The sequence below is a fragment of the Mustela putorius genome, unplaced genomic scaffold (assembly GCF_011764305.1).
Source record: "Mustela putorius furo isolate JIRA1106 unplaced genomic scaffold, ASM1176430v1.1 tig00003944_pilon_pilon_pilon, whole genome shotgun sequence".
Lineage (NCBI taxonomy): Eukaryota > Metazoa > Chordata > Mammalia > Carnivora > Mustelidae > Mustela > Mustela putorius.
Genome location: NW_025422088.1, coordinates 5,020,347 through 5,046,515, shown reverse-complemented (window position 1 = coordinate 5,046,515; position 26,169 = coordinate 5,020,347). Strand labels below are relative to the sequence as shown.

The 26,169-nt window shown below is 37.0% G+C and overlaps 1 protein-coding gene across 17 annotated transcripts in view; it reads left to right on the top strand.

Moving 5' to 3' along the window:
* KDM4C (lysine demethylase 4C) overlaps positions 1 to 26,169 on the top strand; it is a 510,087-nt gene that overhangs the window by 276,980 nt on the left and 206,938 nt on the right. For 16 of the 17 annotated variants that reach the window (XR_006603630.1, XR_006603631.1, XM_045069842.1 and 13 more), the window contains 3 exons: positions 2,156 to 2,394; positions 4,469 to 4,770; positions 8,240 to 8,348. Coding sequence is in view for 15 of the 17 variants with exons in the window: in XM_045069842.1 (XP_044925777.1) it covers positions 2,156 to 2,394; positions 4,469 to 4,770; positions 8,240 to 8,348 (650 nt within the window). In the remaining 2 variants the exon portion in view is untranslated. Of the gene's footprint in view, positions 1 to 2,155; positions 2,395 to 4,468; positions 4,771 to 8,239; positions 8,349 to 22,802; positions 22,890 to 26,169 lie in introns of those variants that run through there. The other variant, XM_045069847.1, reaches the window with a different exon arrangement.

The window sequence follows — 26,169 nt, the reverse complement described above, 5'->3', positions numbered from 1 at the left end:
AGCAGTGATTTTCAAACTGTTAGTTTTCAAATAAATTCAGTAGGCTAGTTACAATTTTAAAATTAGGATGCAAAATAGAGTAAAAAGTATTGCATTTCTTTTCTGTGGTAAGGACGAGTATTAATTCCTGATGTGTGAACATATGTGTATGAGTGTGTTGTATCACTATCTAAAATGTGTAACTTATAACGGGTTGGTTGTATTTAAAAAAAGTTAGGGAAATACTGATTAGAGAGTCAATGCCAAAAAGGTGAGGAGGCATTAGACAATCTGAGTCCAGAAGAAATACCAATAGAACATCTTTTTTTTTTTTTTTTTTTAAAGATTTTATTTATTTATTTGTCAGAGAGAGAGTGAGCGAGAGCGAGCATAGGCAGACAGAGTGGAAGGCAGAGTCAGAGGGAGAAGCAGGCTCCCTGCGGAGGGCAAGGAGCCCGATGTGGGACTCGATCCCAGGACGCTGGGATCATGACCTGAGCCGAAGGCAGCTGCTTAACCAACTGAGCCACCCAGGCGCCCCCCAATAGAACATCTTGAGAATTGTTCTTTAATGGACAGAAAATACAATACTTTATTTAGGTGCATGATCTGGTCTCCTATTTACTAAAAACAGTGACCCTTTAGTGTTGACAGAGAACATAGATCTATGACATTGAACAGACTTGAAATGCCTTTTAGTAGGTTAAAATAATCAGTGGACTTTGCTCATTCAGTTAGATGGCCTCATGTTAAGGGGCTCGTTGATTATGCCCAGGCTTGTGACTTGATCATGGCATTTGCTGATCTCCCTTAAGTAATACCCTATCTAGGAAATGTAATGAAGTGAATGATTCATTGAAATCTCGAAGAGAAATCAGCCATCTTATTTTACATGTGCTATGCTATTTATAATGTGAAGATTTCCCACCTGGCCAATGCAATAATGGTGATGATGATAGTAGTACTGCCAATAGCAGCCAAAGCTAATTTACATAGGTTATCCTTGGCTACCACCTTCACCTCAGAAACCTACCTTCCCTGACTTCCTGTAGTGAACAGGCTTTGGGTGTGTGTGTGTGTGTGTGTGTGTGTTTGGACATGGAAATACACGTTGCTTAGATTTGATTTGTAATTCTTAAATGAAAGTGTTGGAAATGTTGTGTGTTATACAGAAGGCATCTATGACAAAGCCATCAAGTGACCTCCTGAAAAATACTAAGAAAAGAATTAAAATAGTGTTTACTCTGAAAACAAGAAGTAGATATAAGATGTTAAATACAATTAGTTAGCCTGTCTCCTCTTCTAATTCCTTTAGCTAATAATGATTTGGCATTTAATTTTGATGATTTTCATGCATACTCAAAATTAAATGAAACTTAGAATGTAAGTAATATACATAGACTTTAACAACAGCTTATAGAAATCTCTTTTCCTTTTCCTTTCTTTATTACCTAAAAAACATTTATGACTTTATTATCCCCATGTCATAATTTTTCACTTTTTTATTTTCAGACTTCTTTTAATACTGTTATAAAATTTTAGCAATATTTTAGCAATATTCCCCAATAATATTTAATAATCAGTTACTTTAATAATCAGTTACTGGCCAAGAAGGGCCTGACTCCCTCGCAGATCGGTGTGATTCTGAGAGACTCCCATGGTGTGGCACAAGTACGTTTTGTGACAGGCAATAAAATCTTGAGAATTCTTAAGTCCAAAGGACTCGCTCCTGATCTTCCTGAGGATCTCTACCATTTGATTAAGAAAGCTGTTGCTGTTCGAAAGCATCTTGAGAGGAACAGAAAGGACAAGGATGCTAAATTCCGACTGATTCTGATAGAGAGCCATATTCACCGGTTGGCTCGATACTATAAGACCAAACGAGTCCTCCCCCACAATTGGAAATAAGAGTCATCCACAGCCTCTGCACTGGTCGCGTAAATTTGACTATGTACTCAAGCAATAAAATCGTTGTCTAACTAGAAAAAAAAATTAATTTTTAGCAAATTGTTATTAAAACTGCTGAGATTTCAATTTCAGATTTAATTTATTAATTGTGAAGATTATTTTTGCATAATAATTAGAAAGCTATCAGTTTTTTCACTACTTCGGTAAGTGAAAATAACATTTATAATTGCAAATGTCCTGCTCTGACCACAGCTTCTCTTGTTAATAGTTTCCAGTGCAGTGGTTCTCACTCTAAGAGGCTTAAGAATGAGGGAAATGAAGAAGTGTCACCGGCAGTTGATGGGGCAGAGGGCCTTACCCCTGACCCAGACCCAGAAGGTCTCAAGGTCAATGGAAAACCAGAAAAAGCAGTGAAGATGGGGAACACAGAACTACCTTCAGAAGAAGAGGCTTCTCCTAGCAGAAAGCAGCTAGATCAGAATTCATCAGATAATGTCAAACTCCCAGGTGAGAAACTGACTATGTTTCACATGCAAGCTGATGTCTTCACTCTGTGTTCTATGACATGTATCTTACCTTTTCACATAGCTTTACCAGTAAGGCATCTAAAGCTATGAAGTAACAGTAAGGAGGCCAAGTGAATGTTGTAAAAGTCAGGAGCATCAATTATGTGTGATGGAATTAGGAGACAGCCAGCAGTGCCTATTTGGTTTAATAAAAAAAAAAAATATTCTAAAATGAAAACTTTTGGGGGAGGGGTACAACTCAATTTATAGTATACAATACATTTTTGGAAAGCTTCTGTTAAATTCACATGGAACAGTAAAAACCAATTGTAGATAATGCTTTGCAGATTCTTAGCTTTCAACTTAATTTTAAGAAGAAAATAAAGATAAAGGTTTTAAAAAAGAATAATAATAATCATTCAGTTTTGTGAAATGGTATGTATAGTTCCCTTGCTGTTTCTCTGTACTAAAGGCATACCCTTTAGTATGCCAAACTAGTTTGCTTTCTTCCTTTTTATAGTATATGTCTCTGAAATTGCTGTAATGTTTTACCTCTTTAATATTTGTCAGAGTTTTTGTCCTTTTACTAATTGAGCTTATTGGTAATTTCTCATACTGCTCATCCAGTTTGTCTTTCAACTGTGGGACTCCCCCAAATCTGGCCATCTACCCTTGGTTCCTCCTTGTTCAAGGTACTTTTATCTCTTGACTGAACTGTTGGCAGAAATTGCTTCTTTTCTGTTTTTTCAGGGTCTACCCTACTCACCCATGCTAGTCACTTCTCCATATGGCAGAGTGATCCTTTTAAAAGATGTAGGTGAGGTCTTGTCCCTACCTTCTTCTTACTCTTATTCCACTTAGAGTAAAAGAAAAAGTCCTTTTCATAGTCCTAATTTGATTCTCTCCTATGTCTTCACTTTCATTACTGTTTGCTCTTGAGATATCTGTGTTTAAATAGAGTTTAAATAATAGACTTTCTTTTAGTGACTTCATACTTTATTGGAGAGCTAGGCAAACATACAGTTACAATCCAGTGTGGTAAGTACCATAATAGAGATGTTCCAGGGTATTACTGATATACCAAGGAAAAAACTCCAAACAGTCCAGAGGCTGTCCTGGACAAGGTTTCATGGACTAGGTGATATCTGAATTAATTTGTGATGAATGGATAGAAAATTGCAAGAATGGGGAAGGTAGAGAAAGGAATAGCAAGCAATGCAAAGAACACAGTTAAACTGTACATAGCAGGGAGCTCGCTGTGGCCTCCATCTCAGGACCCCAGGATCACTGCCTGAGCTGAAGGCAGACGCTTAACTGACTCAGGCAACCCTGGATTTTTTTTAATAGTCCCTTACCATAGTTTTTAATTACATTGGATTTATTTAACTACTTGATAGATTACTGGGTGGTTGAGGCCAATGGCACCCAGTTTTATTAGTTCTATTGATACATGACTCCTTGTATTTTGACGTCCAGGGTTTGAGACCTTGCAGAACACTTAGGTACAAAACTTGGGTGTGTTTAGCATCAAAGCCAATATATGATGGTGAAATGATGCCTATGAATGTTTGTAAGGGAGAGAGAAGAGTAAATAGAGATGGCAGTGGAAGAGATGAGCTCACGATAACCTTTCCCTTTATTTTCCATCAGCATGCAATACAGGTTTAGTGTATGACATACTTTTTATTTGGATCTAACACAGCCTTACATGTGTTTTTTCCATAGATCCTCTGAGCTGGAATGTTTTATTAGTAGCAGCTCTTAGCATCATGTACTGGAATATAATTCCTATTTTTAGAAAGATTTCAAATTGCTATTGCTTTGGGTAATTATTATTGCATTGGCTTTTGACATTGGTCAAAGTGTAACCTTTTTTTAAGCTCTAATTTTGTCAGTAAGTATATTCTTTTGCCAAACTAATAAATATGAAGGCTTCCTGATGCTATGGTAACTGTTCCCATTCATGTCTGTGAGAGTTTAGAGGAGAAGTTGAAAAACAAAAATTTAGTTGAGAATTATTGTTGAGTAGTAATGCAGTGTAAGATTTACTAACAGTCTTTTGTTTGACTCCTCAGGAAACAGTTGCTTAAGCACATCTGTAACAGAGGAAATAAAAACTAAGGATGACCAAGCCTATGGTGTAATTCTACCTTCAAATCCCAGTGAAGCTGATGATTCTATATCTAGTGGCAATCTGACATCTAAGGAATCAGACTCACCCAAGCTTCCATGGCCAAAGTCACCTGAGTCGTGTTCTTCAGTGGCAGAGAGTAACAGTGTGTTGACAGAGGGAGAAGAGAGTGATGTGGAGAGCCACAGGAATGGCCTCGAACCTGGGGAAGTCCTAGCCGTCTCCAGTGGCCTCAAAGTTCCTGGTGTATGTAGCAATGTCTGTTTTTACTGTATTTATTGTGTAGTGAGAGTACTTTCTGGAGAAAACATGCTGTGCATTGAAATCTTGCTTTAGGGTAGAAATAACATTTCCCATTAACAGGTCTTAATCATATTTCCTTCGATGACTGGGAGGTAAGCCTTTTGTGAACTCTGGTTCACATGGTGAAAATTCAGAGAGCATGAAATTTTTGGCTCCATGCTATAGTTGAATTTTCTTTAACTTTTTCTAAAATTGAACTTTGAGATAATTATGGGTTCATTGCAGTTGTAAGAAATAATACAGAAAAATTTATTGTCCCCATTTTCCCGCAATAGTACTTTCTTAGAAAACTATAGTAGGATTTCATAATGATACCGACATCTATTACAGAATGGTTCTGTTACCTGTAATATTAACCATACCAGAAAAGGTTCACCTGCAGAACTCTGACCTCCTCCTGCCATCAGTTAAACCTCTGGGCTTCCCACAACCTCTATTTTAACTCAGCTGGTCATGGCTTTCCCTTGTCTCCTCTTGGGCTCTGATTCTAGGACCAGGTTGACCTTTCTGGCCCCACCCACTGCCAGAAACAGGCCTTTTGCCTTTCAGAAAACTCGACTTCTCTTGATTGCCAGGTACCCCATTCTAACTCTTTGCATTTATAGAGAAACTATAAATATGTCTCATATGTTCTTATGCATTTATAGTATATGCTTTCAGTATAAACTGTTGCTTTAATCTTAAGATTATGAATGGACCAGACAAGCTCCAGTTGTGTGTAGTGGTTGTCAGAATTCATTACCCTGTGTTGACCTATACAACTTGATGAAGTATCTCCAGGGCATAAATAAGGAGAGCATCAATTGTTGGAGGTGATAAATTGAGCTAGCCACCGAACAGACCCACTTCTTACTGCTCTTGCTCATTTTGTGTCACTGCAGGCATTTTCACATCTTTGAGTCCACAAGGGAGATTAGATAAGGAAATCAGCTTGGAATAGTCAGTTCATAGTAGTTTTAAAACATAAAATATAATTTGCTAATTTGACTCAATAACTTTTACAGTCTTATGCATGATTGTATATCCTAGTGAACTATTAAATATTTATGAAAAACATAAGAGAAATAGAAAAATATGGTCTAATTTATTTGAAATGGTTGCTAAGGGAAATTTGAAAATAGTATTCACATAATAATAAGCAAAATTTAAAACTTAACTTCACATAGGGATTAAACGCAGCTGAGTAGATACTGTGATTCTTTGTGGAATGGTGAATGAGTCAAATGCCTGTTTATATTAAGTTTACTCATATTCTTTAGAGTGGAACTGAAAGTAACTTTTCTATATCCTTGTTTTCAATGGAGGTGATTCTACCTTCCGTGCCTTTAACCGTTATCCTTATCATTTTACTGAACAAAGACCTGCATTGGAAAGCAAACACTGCTGTTAAGGCCTGAGTGACTTGATTTGCTCCTTCTCAGAATCAACTGTGTGATATTTTTTTCTCACAGCATAGTGTCAGGCAGCCATTCTAAGCAGTACAGACCCATTTTGTTCTTATATGGTTTTGACCAGTGTTTCTTAGTACTAAGCGTAATGCTGTGTATATGCTTGCAGCAGTCAGCTTTAGTCAGTCTTTCCAAGAAATATGTTACTTTTGAACAGTATCTGTCTATCTGTCTATAACTGGGTTCCATACTCTTCCTGGAATACGCTGAGTATGTTCACACCTTACATGCTGTTCCTGCTCTCTAGATGGTCCTCTGAGTCCACAGAGTTCCCTCAGGGCACTCAAGATTCCACTAAAATGTCTCCTTGTCAGAAAGGCCTTCTCTGATGACCCCATGTAAAATAGCTCCCTCCCATCTCTTTCTGTTCCTTTGTTCTGTCCTTTTTAAATTTCTTGCGTATTTCCTTTTTTCCTCCCAAACAACCTGATTTATTTATTTATTTGAGAAACAGAGAGTACACATGCATGAGTGGGAGGGGCAGAGGGAGAGGGAAAGAGAATTTCAAGCAGACTCCATGCTGAGCACAGAGCCCAATGCAGGGCTCAGTCTCACAACCCTGAGATCATGACTTGAGCTGAAACCCAGAGTTGGAGGCTTAACTGACTGCGTCATTTAGGTGCCCCTATTGCATATTTCTTAATAGTACCTAGTGAACATCACTAGTGAACATTTAGTTGTTTATTGTCTGTGCCTTCCTCCTCTATAATGCACATTCCTTGAAAGCTGAGACCTGGTGTAGTTTTTCCTGCTGTAGCTCAGTTCTTACAACAATGTGGCACAAAGTGAGGACTTGATAAGTATTTCATATTAATTTTTAGCTAGTATAAACCACAAATCTGTCCCATCCTATATTATTTTTTTGGAGGGGTAGTGGGAGAGGGAGAGAGAGAATCTTAAGCAAGTTCCATGCCCAGTACAGAGCCTGATATGGGGCTCGAACCCATGACCCTGAGATCATGACCTGACCTGCAGTCAAGAACAAGACACTTAACTGACTGAGTCACCCAGGTGTGCCTTGTATTATTTTGACATCCTTTCCTTACTCCCAGCTTTGATTAAAATGTTGTCACATATTTTCTCATAATCCTGTTTTGGTGTCAGAAGCCAGTGGAATTTCTCTACTTCCAGCCACTGCTTCTTCCATTTACAGGTACATTTCTGAAACTCTTTTCTTTCCTAGTCAATTGTTGATGCAAACCCATTAGTTTCAAACACTTTCTCTGAATACCTACCCCCTTAAAGTGGGGGTTTTGTTTGTTTGTTTTTTGAGTGCCTGGGCAAGTAAACTTGTAAGTAGATTCTATCCAAAGATGTCAGGGTGTGGATGGCCTTCTCATATACCTTTGAAAGGAAAATAGCGTTTGGAGAGAACAAGACAAAAAATTCTTTATAAAATTTAAGTGCTTTCAAGATGACAGTAATGTACTATATTAAAAAAAAAAAAACAACCTTTAAATTTCTTAGTTGATCCTCAGAGAAGTGGGGATTCATTTCTGAATGGGAGAAAGTATTACAGGCTTACTTTGGCTCACTGATTAAACATAGAAAGCAAAATGACCTGCCAGATTTTCACATGTGGCCAGCATAGAGGTGACCAAGTGCCACAGTTCTATATAATTATGAATATGTAGTCCTAAATTTAGATGAATTTGGTAGAAATTTTGAAAACTTCTAACTGCTATGTTAGTTGCAAGTTTGATAAGCCTAACCTGCACCACAGATAGTGTTTTAATATGCAGTGGAAGGATAGTTGATCTCTTGGTAAAATAACTAATAGAATGGATTCCTATTTTTATTGACTTATAGGTTTAAGATTTTTTTTTTAAGGATTAATTCCCAAGGAGGTAAATAAGTATAAGAATTCTTTATAATTAAAGTATCATAAATCATTGTGAATCATGGTTTTTTATTCAAAGCAAGTCTTTAACTGTGTTTCTTCTCCATTTTTGTTCTGTGACCAGAGAATAGAGGGAGAAACCAAAACTGCTAAAAGTTGGCGCCATCCACTGAGTAAGCCTCCAGCAAGATCCCCACTGACTCTGGTGAAGCAGCAGGCAACAAGTGATGAAGGTGAGCTTGTGATTTTGCAGTGTTTATTCTCTGTATACTGAATGATAGTCAACATTCATTCTGTCTGTTTTTTATAATAAACTTATCTAAAAATTGCTTGATAGGAAATTTGACCGAGTTGCAAAGACATGCATACCATAAGGAGGTTATAAGAAATAGTTAACAGGCAAAAGGAATTTGGATTTTAAGGGTAAATCCTTGCATCATATAAGCTAGCTATGTTTCTAGTCAAAGTTTTCCCATTTCATATGATGGGATAAAATTGGTCTTTTCTGAAATTCACCTTAAGATACTCTAGAGGAAGTTGAGAATCACTTCTCTAAAGGTGTCAAATCATGAAGTTAACATGCTATAGATTTCTTAGCATTGTCTTTATTTTTAACTTGAGTCCTTTAAAATTATTCAGTAATTCAGTAAGAATTCAGTAAGTATTCAGTAAATCAGTTACTATTCAGTAAATCAGTAAATTCAGTAAATCAGTTACTATTCCAGGGTGTAATATTTATATTTTGTTTTACCTGGCTACCCTTTTTATCTCTCTTTCTCTCTTTTCCCAAAAATGCATTTTTGTTGCCTTCGATTAAAAATCAGACCACTGACTAGCTGTTTCTTCCTTGTAAGCTGTCTCATAGCATTGGCGGGGGGAAGCTTATTTTTCCCTTCTCTAAAAAGATCAATTTAAACAGGTTTTCTATAAAAAGCCATTCTTCAAAGTATTGTCCTTTACTCGTGCAAACGGTTAAGGTCCTGTGCCTGTGAAGATGCTGTCAATGGAGTAATATGAACCTTGGGATTAGGCCTCTTGTTTGGTTTGAATACAGTCATCAGAGTAGACATCTGTAACAGATTGTTTTCTTCTTTACTCACTGTCTTCTTTTATATCCCATGGTTAGTTAGGAAAAAAGATCATTAGTGGAGGGATGGGATAATGACTATAGCAATTTCCAGAACACCAGCCAAAGGTGGAATTCTGTCTCTAGTAATACAAGTAGTGAAACATATTCATGTATTCATGTTTATTTCCATATGTCATCATGTTCATATCTTCTTTCTCCTCTTTATTGTACCCAGAACAAACCATTTTCCCCTTAGTGTCAAAATAAAGGACAATTATAAGGTGATTACTGCTTACTGTACATTACTTTTGAATTTTAATTACGCTCCTCCATCATTGTGTAGTTTTTTGGAAGGGAATGGATCATAGTACCATGTAAGGAAAGCTACTTTCTCCTGTGTCCTTTTTACCCCCAGGTAGTTTATTTTGTTGTGGGCCATCATAAATTGGCCCAGAGTTTCTCCATGGAGAACAGTTCTGATTTCAATCAGTATGGTTGACAAAATTTTTAAGTGAATTGGTTTAACAAAGTCATCTCAAGGATTTAAGGCTAAATGTCTTGCTGAAACACTAGGGTAATTGTAGCTTTTGTAGTCATGCACTCTGTATTTTAATATGTTAAGGATATAGTATAAAGGTTCTCTGAGGATTTTGGAGAATCAAAAATAAAAAAATCAGAGAATTTTAGTGATGACTAAATATTTTTACAACTTTCCATACTAACAATGGGGAATGTTCTGCATCCTGAAGTAAATTATATTTGACCCTTGAACAACACAGGTTTGAATTGTGTGGGTCCACTTATAAGTGAATTTTTTAAATAAATACAGTATGGTACTGTAAAAAGTATTTTCTCTTCTCTGTGATTTTCTTAATAAAATTTTCTTTTCGGGGAGCCTGGGTGGCTCAGACAGTTAAGCATCTTCCTTCCACCAAGGACATGATTCCAGGGTACTGTGGTCGTCCTGCATCAGTCTCCTTGCTCAGCTGCTTCTTCCCCTCTACATGCTTCTTCCTCTGCCTGCTGCTCCCCCTGCTTATGCTCTCTATCTGACAAAAAAAATAAATAAATTCTTTTAAAAATATATTAAAAATAAAATTTTCCTTTTTCTAGTTTAGAGTAAGAATACCATATATAATGCATATAATATGCAAAACACATGTTGATCGACTCTTTATGTTATTGGTAAGAGTTCTGGTCAATAGTGGGCTATTAGTAGTTAAGTTTTGGTGGAGTTCAAAGTTATATGTGAATTTTCAACTGCGTGGGGGTTAGGCCCCCAAGTTGTTCAAGGGTCAACTGTATTTATATCATGGGGCCCTTGTTACCTCTGCTTTTGCCTCTGTGTCATACAGTTGGAAGTGAATGAACATCATTATTATTAGAAAATGATGAAGAGTGGGATTAGTGCTCATTGAGAGCACACAACTCCAAATCTAGCTTCTTTTGGGAATTTTTCTACCCAAACTACTAGGCTCCTTTTGCATTCCTCATATACAAGTAGGTATATTTCAGTCAGGAGCATTAACTAGATTAGAGCATCTGAGAAGTTGTGTCTCTAAACAACAGTTGAGTCTTCTGCTGGTGAAAGAGCATTTCTCTGTTGAAGTTGGAATTTGACTCCTTAACAGAAAACTAGGAAAAAGAAAAAATACTGATCCAGCATCTCTGGGAATTTGTGTGCAGCCAAGAGATAAGAGTCACCCCTAAGTTGCTCTTCTCAAAAGTACAGTGAAGTGGCTCTTTGATATTCAAATGACCTGGAACTATAGAGACCATTATAGTTAGTGGCAGATCCAGTAATTACAGAATCTGCAAGGATTTCCTGACTCTCAGCTCAACCAGCAAAACAGTGGTTGTTGGTGGTAGAGCAGACGTGGTATACATAAGAAAAGAATGATGTTAGAATATAGTATCTTTATAAAAACTCTTATCTAATTCTTCATTGTTTTTGTTTTGTTTTTAGTGAAAAAAATCTTAAATGTATACTGAGTATTTTATTATTTATAATTGAAAAGAAATGACTAAGCTGCCTCTGGTTTTCTTTTAACTGAAATGTTTTTCAGTTACATTTTTCCTTAAGCTGGGCAGCTGTACAAGGTGATTCTGAAACATGGATTAATATTCTTTATTTTTTCTGTTCATTAAAATAATTATACAAATGTATTAAAACATAAACTTGAAAGAGAAGGTTGGGTGGATCATTTTATTTTTGAGGCATTCTTTATATGTACCTGTCCTCTTCTTGTGATATGTCAACATAATGGCATATTCCTGTTCTCCAATTTCAATGCTTTGTGGTTGAGTGTCTGTAGGAAGGAGAGTGTATGTGTGTCGCATGGGTGAACCAGGCATGCTCCAAGAACAACACTCTTGCCTCAGAAGGTACTGAGAGTGAGGGGATGAACCAACTAGGGCTGTCAGGCTCAGAAGTCTGCCACAGTATTTCTTTTTCCTTCGTTGGTGAAGATGGGGGCTCAAAAGCTCTCACATATTTCCCCTAATATTCCAGCTTTGATACAGGATAAGTGACATTAAGGCCGTCATGATCCAGTACCAGCTTTGCTCTCTAGCTTCATTCTTCTTAACTACCCTCCACAAATCCTCCTTTTTATCCATTCAGACAACTTTTTTTTCCTTCTGAATGTAATCTACTGCTTTTTACTTCCATGCACTTCCCCCAATTATTGTTTTACATGTGCTACCCTTTCCTTCTTGAGTCATTTTCTGCTCACCACTTCTCCTTTCCTACCTCTGCTGTCCTGTTATATACATACTTACTTAGCTTTAGAATGCCACTTGTCACTTTATATTGTGCTCATCATTTGTCTGTCTCCCTACTCCCACTCCTTTCATCTTGCCTTCCCTTCCTAGTCCAAGGTTAACCACTGCGGCTTAAATCATCCATGGATCCAAAAGCAGGAAAGTGCTGGTCATCAGTAACTTTGAAATCAGCCATTAGTCAAATACTTTAATATGATATATGCTTTCATGTTAAGGAAAATGCAAGTTCTTGTCCAGGAAATATTCTCTGTATGCATAAATGTATAGGAAAACATGCAGTTTTAGTTAGCTGGAGAAATATATATATATGTATATCAGCTAACCCAGTTTTGTATTATGACTGTATCAGAATCTTCTTTACCACTGTGCCAAATTCTAGGACATCCTCAAAGTTAAAATGAAGCTGCCACGTTGTAGACATAGCCAAAGCCTTGGAGAACTGAGGGCCCCCAGAATAATGACATCCCACTGGGACAGTGACTTGGCTAGCACTGCAGTGTGTATTTGTATTTGTTGCCTTCTTTCCTAGTTTGATGTCGTTCAGATTAAAAAATGTTGAATTCCTCATGCTTTTGCAGACTAGGGTTTTCATCAGCAGTGCTTTAATCATGCTGACACAGACTCCAGACCTCCTCTTATACTAATATTCTGGACATGAATTTTGTCAGCCTCGCTGCCTGAACCCTCATGATTCATTCTTTGATCTCTGAAGCTATCATCCTGCATATATGTGTGTATTTCTTTTAAATTTACGTGTGTTTCCAATGTAAATTTTCCAGCTTTTCCCACTGTGGACTTCCAAGACGTTCACTGCTTTTGTACTTACTGTGCACCTAACTCCCTTGGTGAATTGATAAGGTTAATGTTTCTCAAGCAAGTGTGACTCAGGACAGCCCCATAAGCACACGGGAGGCATCATGAACATGGTAGTAGCTGATGCAGTAATACTTTACGCAGTGATCCCCACTGTTGTTGGTGGCAGTGGGAGTTGACATACTGATGCTGTCAAGTGGAGTTTTGCTGGAGACTTTAAAAAGTAAGTAGAAAGTTTGTGAGAAAATATATAAGATTGTTATCAGGTGCTCAATTTCGTAATATTGGTAATTTTTCATATTTGATCACATTTTTAAAAAATATGGGCAAAAATGTATTTTAAAGAGAAATGGAGGGCACCTGGGTGACTCAGTTTGGTTAAGTGACTGCCTTCAACTCGGGTCATGATCCCGGAGTCCTGCAGTCGAGTCCCATATGCAGAGAGAAATGACATCAGATTGGTAGGGGAGAGCTAATGCTGTGTCTGTTTGGGGTAAATATGCTGGGAGTAGAGTAGAAGCTTGGAAATCAGAGTTAAGACCTCTAGGATTCCCTACAACACACAAAGATGGACTCTTAAAAGTCTATACCCTCTGTTAAGGGTGTACTGGGGAAAACCAACCAAAACTGACCATAGGCAGAGGACAAGAGGGCTTGCCACCTGGGTCTAGGCTTGAATGGGAAAAGGAGATAGGTTAATAAGAGAAAGTCACCCTTAAAATTCTTAACCATAGGACTGCCAAGATCTCAAGTCAGAAATTTAAAGTAAAAGTGGATCCCAGCTGTTAATGTTTCTAAGGCATCTAGCAGAAGAAATTAGCAAAAATTTTGAACCCCCTCTAAAGTGGAATCTGGCTTATTACTGGAAAATAGACTGACTAAAGTCCTGGCCTAGTTGGCTCTTATCAGGTTTTTGTTTTTATTTATTTATTTATTTTTAAAGATTTTACTTACTTATTTGAGAGAGAGACAGAGCCTGAGCCAGGAGAGAGGCAGAAGGAGAGGGAGAGGGATAAGCAAATTCCCCACTGAGCAGGGAGCCCAGCATGGGGCTTGATCCCGGGACCCTGAGAACATGACCTGAGCCGAAATCAGGAGTCAGATGCTTAACCTACTGAGCCACCAGGCGTCCCACTCCCCTCCCTCCCTATCAGTTTTTTGACTGAGATTGGCCTCAGTTTCTTCCTGGGTGAAATGTAAGAATTAGCCAGAAATTATTGGGAGTTCTAATTTACAGGCTCAGGAATGGATTTTTGGCATTTTAAATACCCTGAAATGAAATGTGGTGATATTTAGAGCTCATCCCCAGTGGACCAAATTTTTATTTCTAATTCTTCAACTGTAATTTTATGATTTCTAGAATAATTATACAGAAAGATTGAAAGACACAGATACCCATCTTTACCATGTTTACCCTACTGCAAAGGTGACCCCACCTACAAGTTTGAAAAATGACAAGATTCAATCTGACTCAGGTCAGATTAAAGCCCTGCTATGGCTCTAATTTTATCTAATCTGAACTTTTTATATAACTTTATAAATTATCAGTTCAGCAAGTGCAGTACGGAAATGAGCTGCTAAATATCTCTTTGAAATTGTAGACGCCAGATCCCTATCTTTGTAACGTCTGCATGCCTTGAGGGTTAGATTAAGAGTGTATTTCAGGCAATGTTATAGCAATTTATTTTTTTAGACAGTCTGTCTCTATTAATATTATAATTCATTTAGCAAAGGATTAAATATTTAAATATAGAGATAGAAGAGATGGAAATTGCTGCTTTAATTAGAGATTATTCTTGGTGTTTGACCATTATTTAACCCATTTAACCTAGGTTTTTAGTTATTTTAAAGGATAAAATTTAAGTATAATTAAGTAAGGAGAATCTCAGGAATGCAAGTCTGACAAAAGTTGATTACTTTCCCAAATGATTTTCTCTGTTTCACGTTCCTTTTGTTACAATGCTCATGTTTATAATGCAATCACATTCTGAATTGGTCTGAAGCACATTTACCCATGTGGGGAACTGGAACTACCTGCTGATTCACTTTATGAGAGATTTTTGTTTTCTTCTGGGATTGCCTGATACTTTCTATAGTATTTTCTGAAATTTAGCCTGGGTCATTCAGTCATTGTAAGTACTCCTAGTGTACAAGCTGGCTCCTGGATACTTTGCAATTGTCCTTCTAACAAAAGGACATTATTAAAAATTGGTTGTTTCACTTTAACTTTGGTAGATGGTTGTTTTAGGGGAGAATTATGCCTGTCAGTCCATGGCATGCTGTAACTTGCTCCTTTCTAACAGAATTTGTGTAGATGTTCTGGTCTTCATTTTATTTCTCTTATTTTAAGGATTAAGTGGATATGCTGACCAAATATAATAGTGATGTCTTTTATCTATTCAAACTTTACAAATATTATTTAAGTATTAAAGTAGATAACAATTTTATTTTAAATATTGAAAGCACCCATTTGTTTGTCTGTTTTGCCAGATTGTAATGAGTACATGACTGTTTATGGTGGCAACCAGAAACCTTGTTCTAGTTTTTCCTTGGCTGTTAATGGCTATGTGGCCTTGGAGAACAAAATCATGTAATCTCTTTAAGGCTCATCATGATTCCTCATCTCATTAATTGTCCCAAAGTTTCTTTCAAACCCTGAAGTTTCATTCAAACTTGAATGATAGTAGGAGAGGGTATAATGTAGTCTCTTGCCCCATGTTAGCCTTTCATTGAAAAGCGAGACAGGAAACAACATGTGTTGGAGAGGATGTGGAGAAAGGGGAACTTTCTTACACTGCAGGTGGGAATGCTAGTTGGTGCAGCCTCTTTGGAGAACAGTGTGGAGATTCCTCAAGAAATTAAAAATAGAGCTTCCCTATGACCCTGCAATTGCACTCCTGGGTATTTACCCCAAAGATACAGATGTAGTGAAAAGAAGGGCCATCTGTACCCCAATGTTTATAGCAGCAATGGCCATGGTGGCCAACTGTGGAAAGAACCAAGATGCCCTTCAGTGGACGAATGGATAAGGAAGATGTGGTTCATATACACTATGGAGTATTATGCTTCCATCAGAAAGGATGAATACCCAACTTTTGTAGCAACATGGACGGGACTGGAAGAGATTATGCTGAGTGATATAAGTCAAGCAGAGAGAGTCAATTATCATATGGTTTCACTTATTTGTGGAGCATAACAAATAACATGGAGGACAAGGGGTGTTAGGAGAAGAGAGTTGGGGGAAATTGGAAGGGGAGGTGAACCATGAGAGACTAAGGACTCTGAAAAACAAGGACTCTGAAAAACAATCTGAGGGGTTTGAAGGGGCTGGGAGGTTGGGGGAACCAGGTGGTGGGTATTATAGAGGGCACGGATTGCGTGGAGCACTGGGTGTGGTGCCAAAGCAAGGAATACTGTTATGCTGAAAATAAAAAAAAAGAAAAAAAGAAAAGCAAAATAGTGAAGTATAGAAACATCCCTCCATTGACAGTGTTTCCCCTCTGTAAAAAGTTCCCTACAATTTAAAAAAAAGAATGCTGTCTTATGGATGTTGCATGTCATTCTCCAAATGTTATTAATTTTTACATAATGATCTCTTTCCATCAATTCTTATTAGCTTGAGGTAATATTATACTTTCATGATAAGCACAGTTGTATTTTTGTCTGTTTAAGCAATAAAACAGCAAATTCAGCAGATTACTATGTAGATTGGCTTGGAATGCTTGTTGATAGGTCACAGCCAGTGTTTTCCTGCATTATGTGGACATAAAACATTAAGTGTTATTGGCACTCAGATTTAATGGATATTTTATCTAGCACTCAGCTGTGTAATAATTGTCGGGCATTCTCAGTTTAGCTTGATTTCTCTGTCAGTAAATTCTATAGAAAGCCCCAATGGCATTGACTTTTATGGCAGTATGGGGAATAAAAATCAAAAATACCTTGCTCTTATTATGCTAGTGGCTTCATAAGGGTTTGATTGAATCACAGGGAAAAATGTTAGCTTTTAACTTACATGGTTGCTTTCTGTACTTTTTAGTATCAGTCTTAGAACTTTTTTGTTTTCATAGAAAACTCTTAATAAAGCCTATAAATATAATATATATATGTATATGTACTGGAAATATTCTTTTTTTTTTCCTAAACAGTGGTTGGCATGAAGTCTTATGACTAAGCATCTGAGTGTGCTAAAAGCATTGGGTTTGTAAAGTGATACTCAAGACTTTGATTCTTTTGAATTCATGTATGTATCATTACTCTTAAAGTCTGGTAGAAATATCTGAGAGATAGCTTTTGATACTACAATTATGTGGTTCATTCCATTCTTGGAAAAATAAATTACTGTATTGGGTTGAAATGTATGAAATTGCTGATATTTGATTTTTTCTCCACAGAAACTGCAATTTCATACAGCTTAATCTATTACTCTACATTTCCTTACACTTGTACACAATCCCTTTTCCCTGGAGACAAAGATGTCTGAACCCAATAGGCCATTGATTTAGCCATATTTTGTACCATGTTTTCTGCATTTTTATTTCTACCTTTTGTTTGGTTTTGAAACTACGTATGAAGATCAAGAATAAGTGTGCAAACAACAAAATGGCTGTTCAACCAAGGTGGGGCCACTCTGGCTAAATAGGCCCTTACAATATAGATTATAACATGCTAGTGGTTCTTTGCTCAGAGATCTTGTTCAGCCACTTTTTGACTTTGTCTTATAAATGCTGTTAATGAAACAGTTGGAAATTGGAGGTTTCTCCCCTGGGAAATTTTGAACTCTTTGAAAGCAAAGAACTATTTATTTTTATTTCCAATTTTCAGCATCTGTCATATTGCCTAGCACACAGTGAGTTTCATATTCTCACTCTTTCACCTGTCCTTGATTTGATGCTCATAATTAGCTCCTTTTGCTACCATGTTGCTAGCTAGTTTTCCAAAAATAGGCCAGCTTTCCTTTCGGAGTTTTCTTCTCCCTTAATGAGAGAACTGACCATACTGATTTCTTGCTATTGTATACATTGTTAGTAATTTATATTTACTGTTCTTGAAGGTAGATAGTATTATTGTCATTGTTCCTATTGAGGAAACTGAGCTCAGAGATTTAAATTCTGTCTAGTTTCAAGTTTCTATTTTTACCTTATCACCTTAGGAACCCCTGATAACAGTTCTTGTCCTGATAAAAGCAGCTGAAGGGGCGCCTGGGTGGCTCAGTGGGTTAAGCCGCTGCCTTTGGCTCAGGTCATGATCTCAGGGTCCTGGGATCGAGTCCCGCATCGGGCTCTCTGCTCAGTAGGGAGCCTGCTTCCCTCTCTCTCTCTGCCTGCCTCTCTGCCTACTTGTGATTTCTCTCTGTCAAATAAATAAATGGAAAATCTTAAAAAAAAAAAAAAGAACCTGAAGTGAACACAGTGAACGCAGTCCCTTTTCCTGTCCATGTGTATTGTAAGAATTTGTACATATATGAAATATGAGCTAACATTCTTTAACTAGTTAAGTAACATTGGTAATGCCAAAATTGTCCATGAAACCCTTTTCCTCAGATGTACTATAACTATCAGCACATTTTTATGTAATAGGAATTTTGAAGGAGTATACTTTGAAATCTTTCTCTTCTCTTCCCTTTCCTTTCTTTTCTTTTCTAACTTCTTTTCTTTTTCTCTTTCCTTCCTTCTTTCCTTCCTTCCTTCCTTCCCTCCTTCCTTCCTTCTTTCTTTCATTTATTTGAAAGAATTGAGGGGAAAGGGCAGAAATCTCAAGCAGACTTGCACCAAGTACAGAACCTGATACAGGGCACAATCCCATGACCCTGAGACCATGAACTGAGCTGAAACCAAGAGTCGGATGCTCAACTGACTGCTCCACCAGATGCCAAAAAAAAACCTCAAAAAAAAAAAAACAAAAACAAAAACAAAAAGTATGTCATTTAAAACAGTATATTGAACGAGTTGGAATGCATTCTTTTGAAATGCTTTTGACATCTCTGTTATTGTAATGTTATATATAAAGAGTAAGGCTATGTGTCTATCCATTTAGTTTCAGAAGTGCTTTAGAGCTCAGGTGCCCGAATGGCTCATTTAGTTAAGTGTGTGACTGTTTGGTTTCAGCTCAGGTCATAATCTCATGTGGCAAGCTCTGTGCTCAGTGGGAGTCTGCTTGAGTTTCTCTCCCTCTCCCTCCCCTCCTCCCCCACCCCATGTTCTCCCTCTCTCTCTCTCTAAAATAAAGAAATAATTTTTTTTTTAAAAAGAAGTGTATTAGAAATAAAACAGAATTCTCTGTTATCCATTATTATATTAACATTTTAGGGGATTTCATTTTCTCTTAATATATAATTTAATTTTTCTTCAATGTCAATACTTCCTAGTAAAACCATACCTTAAAGTCCTATAATTTTTTTTCTATTTTGTACTTTTGAACACAGCTTTACAGACCTTTGAAACTCAGCACTTCCTAGAATCATTAAATTCAGTTTGTATACAGATTATTAAGTAGTCTGTATAGGAACAATAAAGTTCCCAACTTTGAATTTGTTTGTTTGAGTAGTTCATTTATGTCCTTGTTCTTCTCCCCTCAGCCTCCTCCCCCAACAACTTCTTCCAGGACATTTGAAACCATATATAATGCCTCCCAGGACTGAGATTTTGCTCAAGTACCTGAAAGATAACAGATGCTGCTCTGCTCTTCATAGCAGAGAATAATGCTTGACCAGCCAAAGCACAGCACTGGCACATACCCCAGCAGCAAAATGCTTGTGGTGACTGGTAAAGGGACAATCATACTGTAGTAGAGTAGATGGCTTTTCCCATCTGTTGGATTCCATCAGTAAGTCCTGGCAACAGCCCTTCAACCATGGCCCAGATGTTTTCCTGTTGAGAAATCTACTTGCACCTAGTAAGCATAATTTGTTTGAAAATACGGTACTGAGCAGTGAATAAATCTGACATATATCTGCTTGAAAACTGTTTTCCCCAGTTCATAGGAGCTACCTAATCTTATTTTGACTGCAGGGTATTTTTTTAACATTAAAAATTGCATATTTTTTAACTACAAAAACTTACAAATCCCCTTTCCTTTATTCACACTTTTAAATGTATTTTACGGAATTGACGTCATATAGTTTTGTATGTATATTTTAAATTTATTAATGGAATATTCCTTTAATATTATGTTATATATGTATTCATATTTATTATATTTCAGTAATGCTCTCTACCCATTTTAGGGGTACCTGAGTAGTTCAGTTGGTTAAAGGCCTGACTCTTGATCTCAGCTCAGGTCTTGATCTCAGGGCTGTGAGTTCAAGCCTTGCACTGGGCCGCATGCTAGGCATGGAGCCTAGTTAAAAACAAACAAAAAAAACCCCACAAAATATCCTTTCTAATGATGACATAATATGGCCACGCCATAATTTATTTATATATTTCTAAATGAGCACTTTTGGGGGGGTCCTTTTGTAAAGGAGATTAATCTTTTTTATTATCATAGATAATATTTAGTGATGTTTTTGAATGAATGGCAGAATAAAGGCTTTTTTTTTTTCTCTGAAAACATGGATCTTTTGATAGAAATGTTTATATAGTAAGAGGTAATTGGGTACCTATGTAGATTGGCCCTTCCTGTTCCAATTTGTCTTGTCATGTTAAAATTTAATATTTAGAGCATATATTTTAGATAATTTTCTGGATGATGTTTGCAAAGATTATGCAGACTCCAGGTAAATGCTGGAGACCTAGAAGGGAAGGAGCCATCATCTGTTGAAGCCGTAGGTCTTCTGTAGTAATGGGTAGCACCAGTATTGTGGCTGGTATTTCATATAACATTTTGGGGAACCTTGCAATTTAGAAAATCTTATGCTCATTTAAATAGCCAGCATCAGATGTGCTACTGGCCCTCAGACTTTATAGTTACATACTGACAAGACACATTCTAGTTATCCCTTTGTGACTGGATTCAATCTTTGAAAAACAACATTGTTTATGATCTAGAGGAGAGGGCCAGTACTCCAAGTGCAAATAATTCTGACAGCAAATGTGTGGGTCATTTTTCCCAGTGAGGTGATTTCCTTAACTCCCCAAACACCAGTTGGGTGTCCTACAATTTAGTTCATTTTTGATACTAACAACGCAGAGTCAACACAGCCCTCACAAATTAAGGGCTCAGTGCCACAAGATGCCTCCACTTTAGACACCAATTTCAAGTCTTTACCCCTGATCAGTGTGCTATAAAGTCTAGGGTTTCCCATAACTCCCTTCTCAGGTTTGATCATTTGCTGGAATGGCTTACAGAACTCAGGGAAACACTTGACGTTCACTGGTTTACAACTCAGGAACAGCCAAAAAGAAGGAGTGTACAAGGCAAGGTATGGGGTGGGGGAGTAAGTGCGGAGCATTCATGCCTTCATGCCCTGAAGCTCTCTGAACCCTGTTGTTCAAGGTTTTATTTTTGTATTTGAATTCAAGTATAGCTAATGTACAGTGTTATTTAGTTTCAGGTGTATAATATTCTGTATATTACTGAGTGCTCATCATGATAAGTGTACTCTTAATCCCCGTCACCTATTTCACACATTTTCCCACCTCCCTCCCTCCCCTCTGATAATCATCAGTTTGTTTTCTATAGGTAAGAACTTCACATATGAATGAAATCATATGGTATTTCTCTTTCTCAGACTGACTTATTTCACTTAGCATTATATTCTCTAGATCCATCCATATCATCGCAAATGGCAAGATTTCATTCTCTTTTTAATGACTGAGTAGTATTCCTGTGTGTGTGTGTGTGTGTGTGTGTGTGTGTGTATACCACAACTTCTTTATCCATTCATCTATCCATGGACACTTGTCCTTCTTCCATATTTTGGCTATTGTAAATAATGCTGCAATAAACATAGGGGTGCATATATCTTTTTCAAATTAGTGTTTTCATATCCTTTGGGTAAATATTCAGTAGAAGAATTACTAGATCATGTGTTAATTCTATTTTTAATTTTTTGAGAAATCTCTATACTGTTTTCCTAGAGTAGCTGCATCAGTTTGATTCCCACCAACAGTGTGTGAGGGTTCCTTTTTCCACATCCTCACCAACACTTGTTTCTTGGGTTTTGATTTTAGACTTTCTGGCAGGTGTGAGGTGATATAGCTCATTGTACTTTTTATTTGCATTTCCCTGATGATAAGTTATGTTGAGAATCTTTTCCTGTGTCTGTTGACCATCTGGATGTCTTCCTTGAAGAAATGTCTGTTTATGTGTTCTGCCCATTTTTTAATTGGATTATTTGTGTTATGGGTGTTCAATAGGATTATATGTGTTAATTGTGTTATGGGTGTTTTATAAGTTCTTTATTTTGGACGCTAACTCTTTATTAGATGTCATTTGCAAATACTTCTTTCATTCAGCAAGTTGTCTTTTAGTTTTGTTGATTGTTTCTTTTGCTGGGTAGAAGCTTTTTATTTTGATGGAGTTCTAATAGTTTATGTTTTGCTTTTGTTTCCCTTGCCTCAGGACACCTATCTAGAAAAATGTTACTATGGCCAATGTCAAAAACATTATTGCCTGTTCTTCTAGGACTTTTATGGTTTTGATTCTTATTTTTAGGAACTTAGTTCATTTTGCATGTATGGCTTTTATGGGGGCTTGATTGTCCACATGGTTGAATAAAACATCAATTGGCAATTTAACTTAATCTCCAGCCCCTCTCCCCTTCACCAAGGTCAGAGGTGGGGCTGAAATGCCCACCCTCTAATCATCCCTTGGGCTTTCTAGTAACCTTCCCCCATCCTGGAGCTATCTGGGGGCCCCCAGCCACCAGTCAGTCTTCTTATTAGCATGCAAGACACTTTTATCAATTCTAAGATTCCAGGAGTCTTAGAAGCTCTTGTGTCAGGAACTAGAAACTGAGACCAAATATTTCACCCAGTGGTGCTCTTCTCACCCATATCATTTAGGAAATTCCTAAAATTTTGGAAGCTTTCTGTCAGGAACTGGATCAAAGACCAAATATTTTCTTTTTATATCACAGTATCACAGCAAGTATGATTTTAACAGCAAACATAGAGGATTATTTTGAAGATGTTTTTAAGATACACTGCTGAAGGATGGGGTGAGTTGTAAGCAAGCTGCCTATGAGAGGCTGCTTATTGTGATTTTATCTAAGTGGCAGAAGTGTAGTTGTCTCTTAGTGCTGTTATGTAAATCAAATACTCTTGGTTTACCTCTTAATTCTTCTTGAGCACTATTCTTATGTTCTGTGTGCATATCTATCTATACTACGTTTCTCCATGAGCTTTTATTTCTGCCAGAAATATTCAGAATTAGAGGTATAGTTTGCTTTCTTAGGTATAAGTCAGAAAAATTTTATTTTTTCATTTTTTTGATTTTTAATTTTTAAAAACATTACCCATGTTGGTAATTCCTGTACTCAAAATGGGGCTTGAACTCATGACCCCAAAATCAAGACTTGCATGCTCAACTGACTGAGCCAACCAGGTGCCCCTAATTTTTAATTTTGTAAGTTTTATTTTAATTCCAGTTAGTTAGCATACTGTTGTTGTGTTGGTTTCAAGTGTACAGTATAGAGATTCAACACCTCCATACATCACCAGGTGCTCATCATAACAAGTGCACTCCTTAATCCCTATCACTCATTTGACCCATCCTCCCTGGGAACCATCATTTTTTTCTCTATAGTTAAGAATCTGTTTTTTGGTTTGCCTCTTTCTCTCCTTTTTCTCTCTTTTGCTCCTTTGTTTTTTAAATTCCATATATGAGTGAACCCATATGGTATTTGTCTTTCTCTGACTTATTTTGCTTAGTGTAATACACTCTAGCTCCATCCACATTGGTGCAAATGGCAAGATTCCATTTGTTTAATGGCCGCGTGATAGTCCATTGTGTATATATATATATACTACAACTTCTTTATCCATTCATCAGTTGATGACATTTGGGCTCTTTCCATAATATGGCTATTGTTCATAATGCTGCTATTAATATTGGGATACATATGTCCTTTTGAATCAGTATTTTTCTATACTTTGGGTAAATACCTAGTAGTGTGATTGCTGGATCTTAGGATAGTTCTATTTTTATCTTTTTTTTTTAAATTTTCAATTTATTTATTTTCAGAAAAACAGTATTCATTATTTTTTCACTACACCCAGTGCTCCATGCAACCCGTGCCCTCTATAATACCCACCACCTTGTACCCCAACCTCCCACCCCCCCCGCCACTTCAAACCCCTCAGATTGTTTTTCAGAGTCCATAGTCTCTCGTGATTCACCTCCCCTTCCAATTTCCCCCAACTCCCTTCTCCTCTCTAACACCCCTTGTCCTCTATGATATTTGTTATGCTCCACAAATAAGTGAAACCATATGATAATTGACTCTCTCTGCTTGACTTATTTCACTCAGCATAATCTCTTCCAGTCCCGTCCATGTTGCTACAAAAGTTGGGTATTTGTCCTTTTTGATGGAGGCATAGTACTCCATAGTGTATATGGACCACATCTTCCTTATCCATTCGTCCGTTGAAGGGCATCTTGGTTTTTTCCATAGTTTGGCGACCGTGGCCACTGCTGCTATAAACATTGGGGTACAGATGGCCCTTATTTTCACGACGTCTGTATCCTTGGGGTAAATACCCAGGAGTGCAATTGCAGGGTCATAGGGAAGCTTTATTTTTAATTTCTTGAGGAATCTCCACACTGTTCTCCAAAGAGGCTGCACCAACTTGCATTCCCACCAACAGTGTAAGAGGGTTCCCCTTTCTCCACATCCTCTCCAACACATGTTGTTTCCTGTTTTGTTAATTTTGGCCATTCTAACTGGTGCAAGGTGATATCTCAATGTGGTTTTAATTTGAATCTCCCTGAGGGCTAATTCATTTGCAGATATCTTTTCCCATTCTATAGGTTACCTTTTAGTTTTATTGATTATTTGCTGTGCAGAAGCTTTTTATTTTGTGTTGCACCAATAGTTTATTTTTGCTTTCATTTCCCTTTCCTTAGAGGACCTATCTAGAAACACATTGCTATGGCTGATGTCAGAGACGTTACTACCTGTGCTCTAGGATTTTTATAATATTGGGTCTTACATTTAGGAATTTAATCCATTTTCAATTTATTTTTGTGTATGGTGTAAGAAAGTGATTCATTTTTTTGAATGTTGCTGTCCAGTTTTCCAGCACCATTTGTTGAAGAGACTTTTTCCCGTTGGATATTCTTCCTGATTTGTCTGACATTAATTGACTATATAATTGTGGATTTATTTCTGGGCTTTCTGCTCTGTTCTTTTGATCTCTGTATCTATATTTTTGTGGCAGTACCATACTGTTTTGATTACTACAACTTTGTAATATGACTTGAAGTCTAGAATTATGATGCCTCCAGGTTTTCTTTTCTTCTTTTTTCCTTCCCTCCCTTCTTCCTCCCTCCCTCCTTCTTTCTTTCTTTCTTTCTTCCTTTCTTCTTAGTTTCATTCATTTTCTTTTTCAAGGTTGCTTTGGCCATTTGAGGTCTTTTGTGCTTTCATACACATTTTAGGATTGTTTGTTCTAGGTCTATGAAAAATGCTGTTGGTATTTTGATAAGGATTGCATTAAATGTGTAGAGTGTTTTGGGTAGTATAGACAATTTAACAATACTTGTTTTCCCAGTCCATAAGCATGAAATATCTTTCCATTTCTTTGTGTCTTCTTCAGTTTCTTTCCTCAATGTTTTATACTTTTCAGAGTACAGGTGTTTCACCTCTTTGGTTAGGTTTATTCCTAGGTATCTTTTTTTTTTTTTTGCTCTAATTTTAAATGACATTGTTTTCTTAATTTTTCTTTCTGCAGCTTCATTATTGGTTTATAGAAATGCAACAGATTTCTCTAATTGATTTTGTATCCTCTGACTCTACAGAATTTATCAGTGCTAGCAGTTTTTTGATGAAGTCTTTTGGGCTTTCTACATAGAGTATCATATCATCTTTCAATAGTGAAAGTTTGACTTCTTCCTTGCCAATTTGAGTGTGTTTTACTTACTTACTTTTGTTGTCTGATTGGTGTGACCAAAACTTCCAATGCTATGTTGAACAAAGGGCTAAAACTGGACATCCTTGTCTTGTTCCTGATGTTCGGGAAAAGGCTTTTCATTTTTCCCCATTGAGAATGATGTTAGTTGTGGTTTTTTCATAGATGGCCTTTATTATGTTGAGGTATGTTCCTTCTAAACCTACTTTGTTGAGGGTTTTTAACATGAACGGATGTTATACTTTGTCAAATGCTTTTTCAGTGTTTGTTGAAATGATCATATGGTTCTTACTCTTTCTCTTATTGATGTGATGTATCACACTGATTGATCTGTGAATATTGAATCATGCTTGCAACCTGGGAATAAATCCCACT